General features: G+C 38.3%; 3 protein-coding genes across 3 annotated transcripts; 2 read left to right on the top strand and 1 right to left on the bottom strand.

Annotated features, from left to right (window-relative positions):
* Positions 1–465: 465 nt before the first annotated feature.
* ttc32 (tetratricopeptide repeat domain 32) lies at positions 466–2731 on the top strand. Its single transcript, XM_055054345.1, has 3 exons — positions 466–614; positions 795–961; positions 1812–2731. Exons 1-3 carry the CDS (start codon positions 466–468, stop codon positions 1937–1939), a joined length of 444 nt encoding a protein of 147 aa, XP_054910320.1. The 3' UTR covers positions 1940–2731.
* A 684-nt stretch (positions 2732–3415) lies between these two features.
* On the top strand, positions 3416–7732 carry LOC129375350 (uncharacterized). Its single transcript, XM_055054378.1, has 21 exons — positions 3416–3515; positions 3595–3668; positions 3739–3834; positions 3920–4044; positions 4138–4281; positions 4352–4411; positions 4495–4659; positions 4726–4822; positions 4893–5110; positions 5180–5333; positions 5399–5607; positions 5679–5796; positions 5872–6071; positions 6145–6259; positions 6327–6496; positions 6564–6661; positions 6723–6853; positions 6943–7132; positions 7205–7346; positions 7462–7576; positions 7647–7732. Exons 1-21 carry the CDS (start codon positions 3496–3498, stop codon positions 7718–7720), a joined length of 2715 nt encoding a protein of 904 aa, XP_054910353.1. The 5' UTR covers positions 3416–3495; the 3' UTR covers positions 7721–7732.
* A 3651-nt stretch (positions 7733–11383) lies between these two features.
* Positions 11384–16211, bottom strand: LOC129375232 (uncharacterized). Its single transcript, XM_055054163.1, has 21 exons — positions 16178–16211; positions 16041–16099; positions 15857–15943; positions 15654–15775; positions 15435–15578; positions 15243–15335; positions 14984–15157; positions 14648–14750; positions 14182–14402; positions 13896–14052; positions 13613–13824; positions 13432–13546; positions 13153–13352; positions 12967–13081; positions 12723–12892; positions 12563–12657; positions 12354–12484; positions 12088–12277; positions 11844–11976; positions 11668–11788; positions 11384–11388 (listed from the first exon to the last, which is right to left on the bottom strand). The coding sequence occupies exons 1-21, from the start codon at positions 16198–16200 to the stop codon at positions 11384–11386; spliced, it is 2670 nt and encodes an 889-aa protein (XP_054910138.1). The 5' UTR covers positions 16201–16211.
* Positions 16212–17552: the final 1341 nt, after the last annotated feature.

Below are 17552 nucleotides of genomic sequence, written 5' to 3'. Positions count from 1 at the left end.
CTGAATAGTCAAGGTATAAATTATATATTTTATTTACACAACGCCAATGTGGTAGCAGAACTTTTGTGAAAAATATTTCAATCCAAGATGACATTCCACCCAAATTAGTCATGATTAGCAGTGAAAAAACAGTGTGGAATTTGACTGAGAATGAAGTCGGTTGAATTAAAAATCTTTAAATAACACTAATATCAATCCTAAAATGCTTTGTAGTGAGGAACTAATTCTACACACCTGACTAAACAAAACCTGATGGAGACTGCAAAAGACTATTATTTTTTCAAATTAATTGTATTGAATATAATGACAATAGTGTCATTATTATTATTATTATTATTATTATTATTATTATTATTATTATTATTATTATTATTATTTTTTTTTTTTTTTTTCAATAGTAAAACGTGACATTTGGTCTGACAATATTGATATTTGGCACAAGAATTTGATTGGACTGTCTGTTTCATGACGTCACATCCTGGACAACCTTTCACCTTTATGGAGGACGAAAATTGTCAGCTACTTGAAAATGCGCATTCTGAGTTTAACAAACGCAACTTTGACAAGGCGGAGGAGTTGTATGCAAGGTTCATCTCTTCCTGTTTACAGTCCAGGTATTATTTGCCTTTCAAGACATGTTAAAGAAGCTAACGGCTAAGAATATGGGTAGTGTTCTGTAACTTTCACCTGTCAAATTTAGCACCATTAATTTTATTTACCGAAAGCCAGCTTATTTCTATCTTCATTGTGTGTAGGTTTAGTATTCATCGCCATAACGAGTTTTATCTGCGCAGGAGCTGTGAAGCCTCCAAACTCGCCACCGCTTACAACAATCGAGGTCAGATAAAGTACTTCCGGGTGGATTTTTATGAAGCAATGGAGGACTACACCTCTGCTATACGGACGGACTGCCAGTTTCCAATCCCTTTCTACAACAGAGGACTCATCCGGTATAGATTAGGTAACAAAATCCACCCCTGACAGTGAGCGAACGATCTAAAATGAACAAACAAACAACTTGACTATCGCCTTCATCCGATCGGACTCTTCAAATTAAAAGCCTGATTTGCTAAAAAACAAAACAAAACAAAAAAACCTCCAGATATTAAATTTGTCTCCTAAAGAACCCATTATAAAAACAAAATATATAAATAAGAATGTAATGAAAGCGTTGATTTATTTCAGTAATTTAATTCAATCGATGAAACTTAGATTTTAAGGGTTTATTTCTATCATTTCTGATGTTTATGACTTACAGCATCATCATGCATACAGATCCTTTCATACCTCTTCTGCAGCCAGTCTCAAGGACCCCCCAAAGATCTACAAGTATGAAACAGGGAAAATGTAAATAATGATTTTGGAACAGTCAACTGAATCAAAGAAATAATGAACCACAGAAAGCAGTTTCATAGAAATTCTAAACATACTGTTAAAATTTCCTAAAAGAATGACTTAATCTGTCACATAACTGACAAAAACAGGGTACTGTTTTTAAGATAAAAACAGCAATCTAAAAATTTATATTTTTCACAGGTGCAATGTACGTACATATAATTTACACGTCTTTTGCATAATAAGCATTGTCTACCTAGAAGATACTTAATTTCCAAAAGAGCAAAAAATCCATCATGAAGACTTTTTGGAAGTCTGATCACTTTGCCATATGCTTTCAGTGGACACTAGATGGAGCTGTGTGTATCCAGTCATTATGTTAGATAGTGCCTAGAACTTTGGCAAATAACACCATATTGCATTATACTGGTATTTAACTTATCATGTGTTAATGCTGTTTTCATGTTTTCTTCCAGGCTTTTTTGAAGATGCAAAAAGTGACTTCCAACAAGCACTCAAGCTAGATGCTGAATTTGAAGATGCTAAAATGAGTCTGCAACAGACACTTCTGGACCAACAGGAAAAGTTAAAAAGAGGATACTGATGATTTTACACAAGCAAGTGTGTGTAACCTCTTGAAAACCTGATTTCTCTGATACTTGGAGAATGTCCTTTCAGATATTTGAGAACATTTAGGCAGGGACATTTCATGCAGACACTTGTTCCATATTGTCACACTGAAGATAATAAAATATTTGTTTTTATAAGCAGTGAATGAAAAACTGATTATTAATTGTTTTTTTCAGATTTGGGAATCCTTTTTCTTTGGAAAAATTCCTTTGATTTCTGAATTTTATTATTGCTGATTTTTAAAAATTCTTATCTGAGATCTACTTGTTTCAGTTAGGAATAATATTTTCATTGTAAGGCCTTCTTCCTGTACATGTTGTTGAAGAAATACTGAGGAAAATATGGCTTAATTTTGGGGAATATATAAAAAGAATCAGTCTTACCCTAGACTTAACCTCAGTTGATCACAGAAGATGACTGATCAAACTGAGCATAGCACTGCCGTGTGGTTCTTTTTGCTGAAAGGGAGTTCTTCCTTTCAACTACCGTTGCATGAGGTATTTCTGCAAAGTCAGCATCATAATGCAGTCAGCTCGGCATCAATAAATAGAAAACTGCCACCAACTTTCATAACATAATAAACTGAATTTGACTTTTTTTTTTATAGATGTAAGATAGGACTGGCTATTACTGGATCTGAGAGTATATAAGATTCCCTTGAATTAGCATGAATGACACTGAAATGAAAACATGTATTGATTGTCTTGTAAAGTGCACTGTGATGTTATATGCCATGATGTATTGATAAATCGAATTGAAAACCTGATTGAAAAATGTGTTTTTTCTTTCTCTTTTAAAACCATCTTTCTATCTTCTTTTGACAATAGATTTTCGGTGGTAACATCAACACCAATAAGGCAGTTTTTTCCCATCTATAATCATAAAGTTCTCCTTGGAATGACTGAAGTTCTAATTGAATAATTTTGACATTTCTTGTGCAAATCCATTCAATGTACATTGTGCTAAAAAAAAAAATCAACAAATAAATGAGACTAATAATGAGATCAAAAAGTGAAGCTTTGGTTTACCACACTGGTAAACTGGGTCATTATTTTGGTCGGGGCTGAAAATATTGTAACTGGCCTCAAATGGATAGAGGATAACTGCTTTTGTACACTACAAAGCATTTGCCGAAAAAGAAACTTATTGGGCAAAATGTGTCACTAAAATTCACATTAAAATCCAAATGTTCATTCTGAAAGAAAAGTGCTCAACATCCGCTTTTGATAGTCACATTATGGTGTTGGAAATGAAATTTTCTGGAAAGCAGTCAATTCAAAACACCAAGCTGAATAATTTTGATCAGACTTGCTTGTCTCTGGGGAGCGAGGGAGGTTAGGTGTAAGGAATTCCCACTAATTAGGACACAGGTGTGTTTGCGATCAGCACCTATAAAACAGCTGCTGGGGCTTTTCAGAACACATTCAGCTCCTCTCCCTTAGAGCTGCTTTGTCCTTTTGGCTTGTTGTGCTTACAGTAAACCAACTTTTGCTGTAGGTTCTTTTTGTTTGGCTTCTGTTACATTGCTTCATGCAGGAACACAAGAGACTGTAAGCATGTTTTATCTTTGTTTTTTTTCTCTTTAAATGTGTAGAATTTATTTTATCTTTGAAATTCCTTTAATTCCAGGTTGCTCTGGAATTTGATTGTGGCACTTTTTGCCTTGGGTCAAGCATGGTCAAACATGATCAGTCCTCAGCCAAGTAAGCTTGACTTTAATCTGTTCAATCTCATGAGCTTTTTAACAAGTGGTTTAACTAGCCCTCTCAACAGGCAGTGGTTTAAAGGCAGACTGTGTTGGTAATCTGATGAGGCTGACCCTAGATGAGGCTCTCGCAGTGGGGAATCAGCTTGAAGTCGAAGCTCTCAGTAAGTTTCAAGTTTTATCAACTGCAATGACTCTAGCCAAGGTCAGTGCAGTTGCAGTTACTCATATGCTGTCTCTGCCATCCAGATGGCACCCAGTACATCTTGTTGACACCCAGTCTAGCTGCTCAGTGTGGCTACAGCATGGAGTCAGATCCTTGGGGCAACACTAGAATCTACACCTCTCTGTTAGGGTGCTTTGTTCAGAATAAGGTTTGTTTTGGTGCAGTATCAAAGACTTATGCTTCAGCATAACTGGGCTTGGTATAATATCAGAAAGTTAATATCATAACTCTGCGCTTTTAGGATGACATGGTGGTCGGTGTTGGTCTGAAACTCAAAATCTACCGCCATAGTCCTTCTGATGTGGTTAGTCACGATGTGGCACAGACCTGCAGCTACACACGCTGGGCCCCCCAAGAGATCCTTTGTGACAGGAACTACATGGAAGTGGGTCATAATCTTTAAAATGACTTCACAGCTAATCTAGAGGATAGTCTGAAGTTATTTTGTCTTGTAGGTTTCAAGATACATGGCTCCCCATGTTGAAAAGGACTCCCAACTCAACACAATCCTTAGTGTAAGTATTAATGGCTGGCAAGGTTTTTCTGAAGCCAAGCTTTCCAGCCAAAATGATAATGTTTGTTTTTTTTTTCTCCCCAGACTTCTGAAGAAGTGTCTGGAATCTGGAAGATGACATTTTTCACTCCTGAACCTATGTCAATGGTCTTGAAAGAAGCCCAACAGGCTGGTTACAGTGCCATGACAACAGCTACCCGTGTGGTTGTACGAAGTCCTTACAACACAGCAGAGACTTATTCAGAGGCTGTAAGTGGAGTTGAATTGTAAAATATTATCTGCTTGAACTGTAAGTGACGTTAAATATAACCATAGGTTGCTGGAGTCCCCATGGAAGTATTGAAGGTGAGCATTTACCACAAGACTCTAGATGGACTGAGTGTCTTCAACTTGGTAGCTGCTTGTCCCACAGGTAAGTCTCTAAATAATCTGGCTTTACATGACGTTTGACTATCAATAGCCTGACTAAATATTATGACTAGGTGGCGTCCTGTTCACTGGGGACCTAATCTCTTGGCATGTACCTCGCCGTGTGACTCCTTTGTTGGATGGAAGCATTAGACTTGTAGAAATGAACATGGGAATCAATGGACTGAAGTTGGATAACGTTCAGATGGCTGCAAGGGGGTACTATCTGTATACTACAGATTTCTATATTATTGTGGAGATCCCAATTGGCTCACCTGATGGCTACTACAAGGTTGGTTGAGGACTCTTAAGAAATGAATATTGTAACTTTCTAATATTAAATCTGCATGTTCAATTGCAGAGCCATGCACCAGACTTCCAGTACCACATCACCTATACTATTGAGCCAATGCTGGAAGTTTTATGGAAGGCACAGCAAACACAAGACACAAGATATAAGATCTTATTCCCCATTACAACCCCACCAATGCCTCGTCCTCCCTACACAAATGACCGTAAGTTTCAATAAAAAGAACCTGAAAGTGGCATCCTGCAAATTTTTAACATGTCTGGTCTCTAGGTACTGTGCCAGAAATGAGGGAATTCAACTTTTACGTTGGAACATTCCTTCATGATGTGGAGCTGAGGAACATCACATTTGCTACTGGAGTCCTTACTGTAGAGGAGAGCAATGCCAGAGGGTTCACTGTTCAGCAGCATGTATTCGCCAATGGAACATCAGTCTTCTTTATCAAAGTTCCTTTTGATACTGATGTCATCTTCAAGCATGTATGTTGGCTATTGCAGATATTCTTGGCTTATTGGTCCACTTTTGGTTAATCCTAAACTCTCCTCTAAAGAATCCACAGGTCTTGGTGACTACCTACACCCTCAATGTGGTCTTTGGCTTTGTCATTCTGCCTGAGGAAAGTTCATTTGTCTATGCAGTGGAATTGCAGGCATCTCTTCAGGATGTTGGTAAGACTTGTGGAACTGGCACACAAAATTCCTTCTGCTCTAAATGGAAAAACTAAATGACTTTACTTCTTCCAGTGTTGCCTACACTCACTGGCTCTTGTGACCAGGATCAGTTCTACATTGTAGTGAAATATGGCAGCCAAGGGACCAACTTCAACACAGTGGTTGGTGGGTTGGACTTGACACCAGAGTTGGCTGAAGCCTACAAGATCAAAGGCAATGCCACACATGGCAGTATTGAAGTACCATATACAGCAATTGGCTCAGTGTTTGAGGTGAGACTGCAAATCTGAACTGTGTGCTGAGCAGAGTCTAGGGATATCAACACTGAATAGCTTCTTCCTCCAGTTGATCACAACAAATTCAATCCGAGCCAGACTTGATGTGCTTGTGTGGGACCCAGTTACCAACTGGATTCTTTCTGACTTGTTCCTGGCCTGCTACTTCCCTTTGACAACCACCAGTAAGTACATACATACAGCTACTAAATTCTGTTGCAGTGCATCTGAAACTTTGTCTTTTTCTTGAAGGATGCTACCCCAATGGAACAATCAGTGCTTTGGCTGTGAAAGTGCAATCTGTGCCCAATCTTGACCTAAGCTGGTTGACTCTAAAAGACCAGTCATGCACACCAGTCTCTAGCAATGATCGCTTTGCTCAGTTTATCTTCAGTGCAGATTCCTGTGGAACAACTAGAACAGTAAGTCAATATTTAACTACTTGGTACTTACACCAAGGCTTAATTTGTATATATATTTTTTCTTTAGTTCTTCGACCACTACATGATGTATGAAAATGAGATTGGCCTGTTCTATAACACTGAGAAGGATCTTACCCACACATCACCTGTTGACCCTGAATACAGGTAAGGCCAACAGACAGTTTTAATCTGCTGTGGGATTTTTGCTCACTTCATCTTTCTGTAGGCAAACCATTTCCTGCTACTACGTGGTCAATGACACACAAACAATTGCCTTCCATGCGAAGTCAAGATTATACGAACCAAAGGCAGAGATCAGCTCTGGACAAATGATTGTCCAAATGAGGCTAGCAAAAGGTCAGGATGCTTTGTGATCTAAATATCATGACTACTTCCTGTTAAGAGTTCTAACTATTAAAAAATAAAATGGACACTCCCCTCTCTAGATTCTTCATATCGGGACTTCTATGAAGCTGAAGACTACCCAGTGGAGAAATATCTGAGGGAGCCACTATACTTTGAAGTTGAGTTGGTGCAGTCAACTGATCCTCACTTGGTATTGATCTTGGATAACTGCTGGGCTACTCTCCAGAAAGAAAGGACTTCTCTCCCCAGCTGGGAGATTATTGTGGCCAGGTAAAAAATAATCTTGAGCAACTTCAAATCCTTAAACTTGAAGTCAAGTAACTTATTGACTTTCTGCTCCAGTTGTCCATACTCCGGCGACAGCTACACAACAGTTTTCAGTACCGTCTCTGCGGATGACAGAGTTTCTGTACCTTCCTGCTACAAACGCTTTTCAATGAAAATGTTTGCCTTCATTCAGGAAGAGCAGGTTCTGAAGCATGAGGCAAGTGTCAAACTCAAAGGTGCCCAAAGTCTGTCCTCGATGGCTTGCAGCCTGCATGTTAATTCACTGTAGGATTAAAAATCTGAGTAATGGAAACTAACGCTGTAATTTACAGGTTTATGTCCACTGTGATGTGGTAATTTGTAACACAACCAGTCCTGCAGAGGGTATCTGCCAAGGCCAATGTGCTAATCTTGCTGTGAAGGGTACTCCAAAACAAATGAGAAGGGGTAAGTTTGTCTAGTTAAAATAACACGCTCTTAAAATGGCAACTTCATCCAATCCTGATGTCTATTGCAGGACAAAGAAGCACAACCTCAACGCACCAAAAGCAGATTTCCTCTGGACCGATTACAATCAACAGTCTTCAATAAATTCCAAAAATATTCCTGCCTTTGACAATTTGATCTATTCTTGTAGTTAATCTTGGAAGCTTTCAATGTTTTAGCCACTACATGGCAATTCTTCTATAGAAATTTAAATCTAGCTCTTGTAAAAACTTGATCTGAAGAGATCTCCAAACTAGGGGAACAGAACTACTAAATCTTCAGGCAAATGAACCCTTGGTATTTTGGTTCTTATCCTGAGAACTAAACATGTCAAGCTAAACTCAACTGGTCAAAAGCATGTTGGATATCCAGGAAAAACTACTAGTAGGCACTGGAGGGAAGATTTTCAGCACTGCCAATATGCCAAGGTCTCTGGAACAAACTTGAGTCTTTCTCACTAAAAACGTGCAACCCTTCAGTTTGTGGCTTCTGAAATGCCTTTAATTCAAAGTAAAGTGTACAATTGGGCCCAGTCTGAACTGGGCCCAATAAACAATCTTAGTTTATTGTTGAACTCAGGCAAGGTGTAAAGTCATAAACCAAACTCCAGAAGTATAGTACAGCTGATGCAAAACACCTGCACAAGTCATTGTAATTTATATCCATACTGGGAGTAGCCCATCTCTAGCGTTTGCAATGGGTATGAGTACGCCATTGAATCAAATTCCATGCAGCAATCATGCACACAACTCAACATCCTGGGTTTCAGGATGGTGTTATCATTCTGGTTTTCACAATGAAGCATTTTCCTTATTCCTTGTGTATATAATTTGATTTTAAGCTTGAAGTAAAATCTGCAAGGAGGGAAATATGTTATTTTGCTGTAATTGATATTTTAAAGGGTTATCAAACCTTTAGAATATTTTGGGCATCAAGTTTTCTATAAAAAGAAGTTCCCAAACATTTTCTAGTCATCCAAACTGGAGTAAAAAAGAATAAACTTAAAAAAATGCAACTGCAGAAGAAATGTTTGGCCTGAAAATTCCTTAACTCTTGTCTACAACCACTAAATGTACACAACTAATGAAAATGGCTCTGAATATTTTCTTATAAAAAGTGGCAAACTGTGGCATATATTAGCCTCCATCCAAAGTTGAATTTCTGAGCAACAGGGCATGTTTCTTCCATCCCCTTTTGGATTACTGCGAAAGGGCATGCAAGCCACAAGATCCTACATATGTTAATTTGCAAGTGTGGTCACTGTCCTTTAGGACAATTTAATATCGAATGTGAGAATTGCACAGTAATCTTAATGCAGGGAATCAAACTGATCTCATGGGATTCTCTTGAATGCCAGTTGGGTAACTATTCAAATTCAGCCTGAGAAAACAATCCTCAAAGTAGATTAAGGTTGGGACTTTTCCCAAATGGGAAGTGTGGGTAAAATCTAGCAAAACTATACCAATCAAATGAAATTTATTTGTATGGCATTCCAGCAGTAATGCAGTTCAATGTACTTTACATACTAAAATTAAAAAATTTCACAAACACCAAAGTTAAATAAGCAAAAAATTTTGATGAGTGGCATGCACATAAAGTATTCTGGTCAATGTTAAATTTATGGTTCTAAAGCAATTCTAAATGGGTGCGTTTTCAATCTTGATTTAAAGAAACTCAGTGTTTCAGCTGTTTTGCAGTTTTCTGGAAGTTTGTTTTAGAGTTGTGGTGCTTGGAAGCTGAATGCTGCTTCTCCATGATTGGTTCTGGGGTTGCAGAACCATCAGAAAATCTGATAGGTCTGGAAGATTGACACAACCAATATTTAATGCATTGTGGTGCTAAACCAACCTAGTTTCTAGTAATAAGTGAAGCTGTGTGCCAACTCTTGATTGTTCCTCTTTTGGTCCAAAGAACTTCAGTTTTGTATGATTGCAGCAAATATTTGCAGTTTAGATTTACTCCTGTTTATAAGCATAGTATTTCACCCAGTCCGTGCAAGACCACTGGAGTTGATGTAGCCAAACCTGAAAGCTGGAAATGATTCGTATTGAAATGATTTGGAGCTGCAGCATGTTTAAAGTTGCACATTCAATTCAGTCACTTCAGCCATTTACCAGGAAACTTTAACCTTTGTGCAATTTTTACATTCTGTTTACTCCCCTTTTCCTATGGTTCAAAAATGCCAATTGAACTTTAAATTCAAAATCAATTATGCATGATGAAACAAATGAATTGTTTAATACATTTTGTCATGTATTTTTTGTTACACAATACAGAAATGTTTTTTTTTTCTATTTTTTTTATCATAAACCAAGTATTGTAACAGTTTTTTTTTTGCACAGTGAAGGTGTATTGTAATTATATAAACATGAAGTAATTACTTCTGAAATAATTATACTGAAAGAGAAAAAAGTAAACAATTTGGAACTTTTAACAGTTCATTCTTTTATTTTTAGGAAGTAATAATAAAAATGCCTCTTGTAACAGTAAAATGTTGCTTGATGCTGTGAACAATTTTCAACATCAGCTGTTGGTGTTGAACAATTTCACTATCCTATGTTGAATATTAAATCGAACATTCTGCAGAATTATGAGATGATCAACACAAGAGGAAGAACATCTCAGCATACAGTTTTGAATATAAGATGAACATCTTCAGGTGATGTTCATCTACTGAACATCCTCAGTTCAACATAAGGTGTTGAACTTATGAATAACTTCCCCATTAGTGGATGTCCATCTTATGAAGATGTTCTTATATTGAACATAAGATGAACATCCTATGCTTAACACCCCATGTTCAACATGGGATCTTCTAGCAAACCGTCAGATGTTCTTCACTGTACAAAGACACTCCTACATTGAACATCTTCAGCACAACAATATGTTCAACATAAGATGTTCAACATCTTATGCTGAAGATTCCAAGTATGTGCAAACATACAACGTAGGACCTGCTGGGCAGTGAAACATACTAATGGCTTCAGCAAGGAACTGACTAAGGGTACTCAGCTTCAGCATATCTTCATATCCTCTATACCCAATTTTTTTACATCTGAGATTTTCTGTTTGGGAGCTTGATGTGAGGGGTTCGCTGCAGATTGAGTGTGCAGGTAAAATGCAAGTTCAATTCATACACCTAACCAGTTTTTGATGTATGTATTGGAGTTTGTGTGGCCTTTGAACTGTTTAAATGCTTTTATAATTCATAGGTCAAAAATGACCCATAAGACAATCCTCTAGTGGTGTACAGCCCACATGGAAGTAAAGTATTTTTTTCTAATGATTGAGTCCATTTAGGAAAAGTCAAAAAAGTTAGTTTTAGGTATTTTTTCTTCAGCTAACCATGATGGGTCATTTTTTTACCCATACAACACAAGGTTTAAAGCACTCAATTCTGCCCTCTGATAAACTTTCAATATGACCTCACACCTCAAGTACCTGCTTCATTTCCCTGATCCCAAACTATAGAGGGTTGTCAAGATGCCAGTGTCAGATTAGTTTGAAACCATAAAAACCTAGGCGTCAATATCTCAGCCACTGACTGATTCAGTCTAAGTATAACTGCATATGTCTTTAGATATGCGTTACAAGATCTTTCCTAATAAACTAGTCTAAACCATGAACAAACCTATAGCTCCAGTAACATTGTAGGCATAGTAGAGTTAAAAAGTAAATTCTCAGCTTTACAGTCAAGTTTAAGGTGATTAAATTCAACTTAATCTCTGCTTAAAACCCATCAGGTGCCATGTCCTCTAAAGTAGCTGGTTAGGCTAAATGGTGGCATATTCACAAAAAGAAAGCGTCAATATCTGGGTATCCATTATTGAGACTAGCTTACAGTAGATTAAAAAATCCAAAACCAGTTTATTTAAAAAGTGTTTATTTTTAAAGATTGAATCTTATTGGGCCAAGAGACACGTATTCAAAGCCATAGACATGTGAAACATGTTTTTGACCTGCGAAGAGGAGACTTGGTAAGATTAATATTTCCTCAAACAGATAGTCTTCAGAGTGCTGTATCGCACAAAAGCTGAAATCTTCCATCTCACCTTTTGTTGTCTGCTTTGGGTTTGAACACTGGCCTCCACAAATGCCACCAAGGGGATTTTTGAAGTCACATATCACAACGTCACAATGCACATAAAGCTGCAAGATTAAGATGTCATTTGGCTATACGTTTCAAATGCAACAAGACTTATGCACCCAACCCAATTTTGTAAGTCACCTTAGTACTCTTGCCATCACCAAAGGCAAACATCTGGATCTCAAACCGTTTGAAGTGGGAGGGATTCCTAACTCTGGTATCAGTCCAAACAGGATGATAAACTACCTGGTAAGGGTCAGCTGGGTTTGGACAGCTGCAGAAGGTGTCAAGTTAGTTTTTAATGAATCTTAGATGCTAATCTAGATGTCTCATTTTGCAACAGCTTCACCTAGACAAACTGTCAAGTGACACTGTAAAAAAATACCCATTAATTATCAGATGCCATCTGGGTTGGGATGTTCTGTCTTCCTCTTGTGTTGCCCAGCAGTTTTCCAACTCAAGTGAAACCGGAGGGCTAGTAGATTTCAGCAGCTCCACCTCAAAGTACAGTGGCTGTTGTGGATATGTTGCTACGGGATAGTCTTCAAAGTTTTGAAATGCGCTGTAGGAGTCATCTAAGAGATCATGATATTTAGTCACTTAAATCAGTTGCCTTCTCAAATCTGACATTAAGTTTTAGTCAACACTTACCCAAAGCAAGCCTCATTACAACTTGAAACTGGCCTTTAGAGTTTTCAGCATAAGGTTCTCTCCTGTGAGGTCTTGTGTTGAAGGCCACAGACTGACTTGTGTTGATGTCATAGAAACAGGAAATCTTTAAACTGAGAATTTAAAGATTAGTTAATTCCACATCCTTCAAGTTGTCAATCAGTTCTTAAGAGTTTAAAGCTGAGTCTTACTGATACTCTGGTTCCTCTGATGTTGGACTCTTTTTCATTAGAAGTTCATCTGGCAGAGAGATCTCATTTTCATAGAGCATGACATTTGTCATGAACTGAAAAAAGTTATAAGTTCAGCTGTGTTAGAAAGACACCATGTAATCATTGAGTGCCAATGTACCTTCCTTGTTGTACCACATGAATTCACTGTGAAGACAAAGAAAGCATAGCGGTCATCACTGTGGACCGGGCCACAGGAAGGATCCGCAAGGGTGAGCTGGCTGGGGTCTAGCAAGGGCACCGATTCCAGTTTTAAAGCCAGAGCGGTCATCGTGCCATTTGGAAAGCATTCTAGAAGAGAACATGTTTACCATCAGTGTTTAATAAGGTTACCACATGTTAGGGTGGTTATTAGGGGAACTTACTTGTGAGTGTTGAAGGAAAATTGCAAGTTACAGATAATTCTTGAATTTGGAAATTAGTCTCTGAATTACTCAAAACTACATCAAGCCTGTTCCTAGTGGATGACGCTTCAATGGCCTGAAAGAAGGAATTTTGTGTGAAATTAGGCAGTTTGTTCCTTTAAAGATTAAAGCCCTTCAGAGTCATACCTCCACTGCAACATCAGGAGCTAAAAATGGCACAACAAAACTGAAGTGTGTCCCGTTCTCCATATAGTCATAATGCTGAGCCAAACTGGGAGTCATGTACCGCTTCCCCACCATGGTCTGAAAGGTGTAGCCTGGGCTTCCATATTTTACAAGGACATAGAAGTTATGGTTATCACAGCCAGCAGAGACAGAGGGTGGGACTGTCAAAAAACAAAAAGATACATTTATGAGCGTTCAAATGGTGCCATTTGAATTATTCAAATCTTTATAAATGCAGACCAATATCCTGGACGACAGCTTCCAAGTAGGCTTTGTGAGAGAATGGGACAAGCTCATCCAGGATCAGCAGACCAAAGGTCAGGTGAAGGGAATAGATTGTGACTCCTTCTCCAGTCTGACCAAGAGACAATATTGGAATACAAGCCAAACAAAACATTTCTCATCCATGTAAAATCTTTACCTGTTGCAAGACTGCAGGGTCTGCAAAGGGCACTTGGAGGGTAAAGACTTTCAAGCTGGTGTTAGGAGACATGTGCTCCAAGATATTAAAGCCTCTGGCACTGCAGTCTGGCATGGATAGAACTTCAGCATGGGAGGTAATGTTCACTAGAGCCACATCAGCAGCAAAATGTCCAAGCGTCATCCTGAACATCTTCTCCCCTGGAACTGTATCTGCAGGAAGATGCAGGCATTAGATAAGCTTGCAAAGAAATGGTCAAAGAAATAGATAGCCAGTTACTCACTGTCAATAAGTTCTAAGGGTCGTGGTAGCAGATGTGTTGTGATATGAAAAAAGACTTTGTATCTTGTTTGTTCACGAGTGTCATCTTCTGTCCAGAGCAGCTCAAGCATTGGCTCAATCATATAAGAGACATAGTATAAATCACCTTGAACGTGGCTCTGCAGGAGCAAAGGCCAAGAAAGACAGGTTAGCCAGCATTGCCAATCGGAGTACAGTTTGTAAGCCTAAAGATATCTGAAACTTGCCAACAGCACGCTTCACAGATTAAATATCATAAGCCAGATCACCTTGTAGTAGCCACCAACACCCCCAATGGGAAGTTCAGTGACAATGTAGAAGTCAATGAGTGCTACAGAATATTTTCGGGCCTGCATCTCCACGGCGTCAAGCCTTTGGCCATTTATGCCAAAGTGCACCTCCAACAGATTAAACTGTGCAGAAGAAGTCATTGGGTCTATGTGCCAAGGCAGGTACCAGGTGATTGTGCTTCGAGTAAAGAAGACACTACCTGCAAGTTAGGCACAAGGACAAAGAGAAGAAAACAGATAAGTTTTAATTTTGGGATGTACAAAACTGTGCACAAGTCTTTGCCTTGCAGAAGCTAGTCATTTATTGCCTGGTTCTGAAATTAAGTTTATCATTTGAGTCTTTGGAAATATATGCAAAGGATGTAGTACAGTGACATTCTTTATTAGCCTCTCAACACCGTAAAATGTCAAGACTCCTTAGACAAAACAAATTGTTCTTGCTTACCCTCCTGGATTGGACAAGCAGCTGTAGCATCAATTTGTGTTGCAAGCCACTTCTTCTCAAAGATAGTTGAAGTTTTGAAAATTCTCATGGGAACCCCTACTACCTGGATGTCAAAAATATAGAAGTTCAATGAGTGACAAGCAAATATGCACACAATACAATTATTGCACACAAGCTGTGCCAAGTGAAATTGACAATGAGAGGCTTTAGTCTCTCATTGTCAATTTATGATATGACCTATGACATAGGTCACTGTGAACAAGTCAGATTAAACACAGTGATCTATGTCATAGGTCACTGTGACATAGGTCACAGTGACAATTGCCCTTTACGTACCATCTGCATGAAAGTTTCTGGTGCAATCATTGGACTTCTCAAAACCAGCCTTGTAGGAGTATTTCCAATGCCATATCCACGTTGCTGTGCAGCAAGCAAACTCATAGGTTTCTCTCCCTCTGGCGTAAAAAACACAATGGTTGTAGCTTTGAATCCTGCATCCATGGACCGTTTCTGCAAATCAGATACAAGAGGGCAACTTTTATTCAGGCATCCACAAGTTAACCCCACTCGCAGTTCGGCAATCTCTAGAGTTCACCTCTGCAGCTCGACGAGGGTTTGAAGGTTTTAAGCCGTAGATAGGATGTCCAGGCAGAGGAAAGTATTCTGGAGTTGCACGTTTTACTGACACCTAGAGGGGGTTAAAAAAAAACAAAAACAAAAAAAACATGCCATTACCTGTGAGGAACAACAGTTATTCAGATCAAGACCTAGATTTCAGTTCACTCACTTCCATGTAGTTATAGTCACAGATGACTTCTCTGGAGGCCCAGACATCATACTGGCAGGTTTCAGCCACCTGATACACCTCTTCCGGAGAGAACTGATTCCCTTGAAGGCGAAGTTGTAGTGCAGTTGTGAACAGTTCATCATTCTGCAAACAGGAGTGTATCAGGTAAAGAGGCTTAAAGAAATATTTTTATTGCTTTGAGAACTTCAGACTTATTACCACATTTTGAGCAAAACAGTTTTGGAGGGAGATATAAATTAAGGCATTCCCAAACGAGTCACTCTTCATGCTGAAGCCACACTGTGCTGCAATACTCGGTGTAACAACAATTGCTGTGTTATCTAGAATAAGAAAATGTACACATTTTCAGTTTTAGGTGTAAAATTTTGATTTAGCAAGAGCCAAAATAAGCAGGAGCTTACTCATAATAACAGCAACATCCAAAAGCCTTCCTCCAAGTGGCCCAACATCCACACGCATAATATTCCCCAGGCATTTTGCTCTGATATCTGCATTTAAAGAAGAAATAAAAGCTATATATGCAAGAAAAACCTACAGAGTTGGCAAATTTCTAAAAATATGCAACTTCAAGACAGATAGCCTTACTAATACGCAGCTTCTGTCGAGCCTCTATTTTTGCAGCCACTAGCAAGAGAAGAATCCACCTGGGAATAAGAATTAAAAACATGAAACCCCAAATCAGGAACCGGAATCAAGTTTGATTCAATGATAAACCATCACACCTCAATAAAAGCAGATTCTCCATTGTGCAGTCGGTGAGAGACTGGCAACCTCAGAGTTTCCATGTTTGCCACTTCTTATAAAGCTTGTCAAGAGAAAGGAACTCTGCAAGTCAACCCGTTTGGATGTTTAGGGAGAACGTCCCTCTCCCACGAATACAGTCACACACAGCTGGATCCAATTGCAGCCTTTTGGAGATAATTGTGTGGACAGCCTGAGCTAATGTTGATTTCCTGCCAATTGATTTCTGTGTTTTGTCTTGATCTATAAGATGTACTGAATCCTGCCAAGAAAAAGACTGTGCTTATGAAACAATGTTTAATCAAGTAGTTTTAAAGAAATTGAATTGGGAATTAAAATGCTTAGATATTTGTAGCTCATTAGCTTTTTAAATATAGCTGAAATAAGTTTTTATTTTATTTTAAACTCTGAATTGTTGAGATTCTGATTTGAAATTTTTAATATGAGCAAATAAAAAACAGATTTGCTCACCTGGAAACTGAAAATTATTGATATTTGACAATATGTTTTTTTTTTTGCCAAATAAAATTTTTTTTTAGTCAGACTGAAGGATGAGCGTCTGTGGCGTTCTTGCCAGTTTTAGGTGTTTGATTGACTTGATCTGGAATTTGACTGAGTCATGCAAGCAGAAAAAGTATGTTTTGATCTAAGCCATTCCAGTGTAGCGGTATGCGTCGTGAACCTTCACCCCAGTCTCAAATCCTCTGTATCATTTGACAAATTTTGTTTTTAGGATAAACCTTAATTTAGTTCAAAATATCATTCACCATCAACTCTGGCTTATCCTGTTCCCACTAAAGAAAAGCAACTCAGAACTTGCTGCTGCCACAACCCTGAGGATAATATTTTAGGGTCATGTGGAGTATTAGTTTTGAATTATGCATGCAGGCCAAATTCTCTTATTTTGGTTTCATATAATCAGATCACTCTCTTTTGTTTAGTAATTAAGCTACTTCTATTTGACTTTAATTCAATGACATCAACATAACAGGTGGCTGAATGTGTATGGCACACTTTTGAGATTTTTACATGCATATTTAGTCAACGTTTTTAGTTGTGGGAAAAAATGTTTTCAAATTGAATGCTTCTGGAAGTCACTTTAAAACTATTCTTTGTTGGGGAGTGAGCTGTAATTCCTTTTTGCTGCCAAATAGAGTCTGACTCTTTTGCTTGGCGGTCAGCCTGACAGCAGTACCTTCTCAGAGAGGATTAAAATGTCTGATATTTCACTTTGTTCTTCCTGCACAAGCTGATGTCAACTCCTTTAAGCAACAGAGCATTCCAGAAAAAAGCCAAGACACATTTTTAAACTATAAAACATTAAGGAGTTGCAGGTGCAGTCTTATCAGATGGAAT

The sequence above is a fragment of the Poeciliopsis prolifica genome, unplaced genomic scaffold, assembly GCF_027474105.1.
Source record: "Poeciliopsis prolifica strain line A6 unplaced genomic scaffold, Auburn_PproV2 SCAFFOLD039, whole genome shotgun sequence".
Lineage (NCBI taxonomy): Eukaryota > Metazoa > Chordata > Actinopteri > Cyprinodontiformes > Poeciliidae > Poeciliopsis > Poeciliopsis prolifica.
This window is presented reverse-complemented; position numbering and strand designations above follow the sequence as displayed.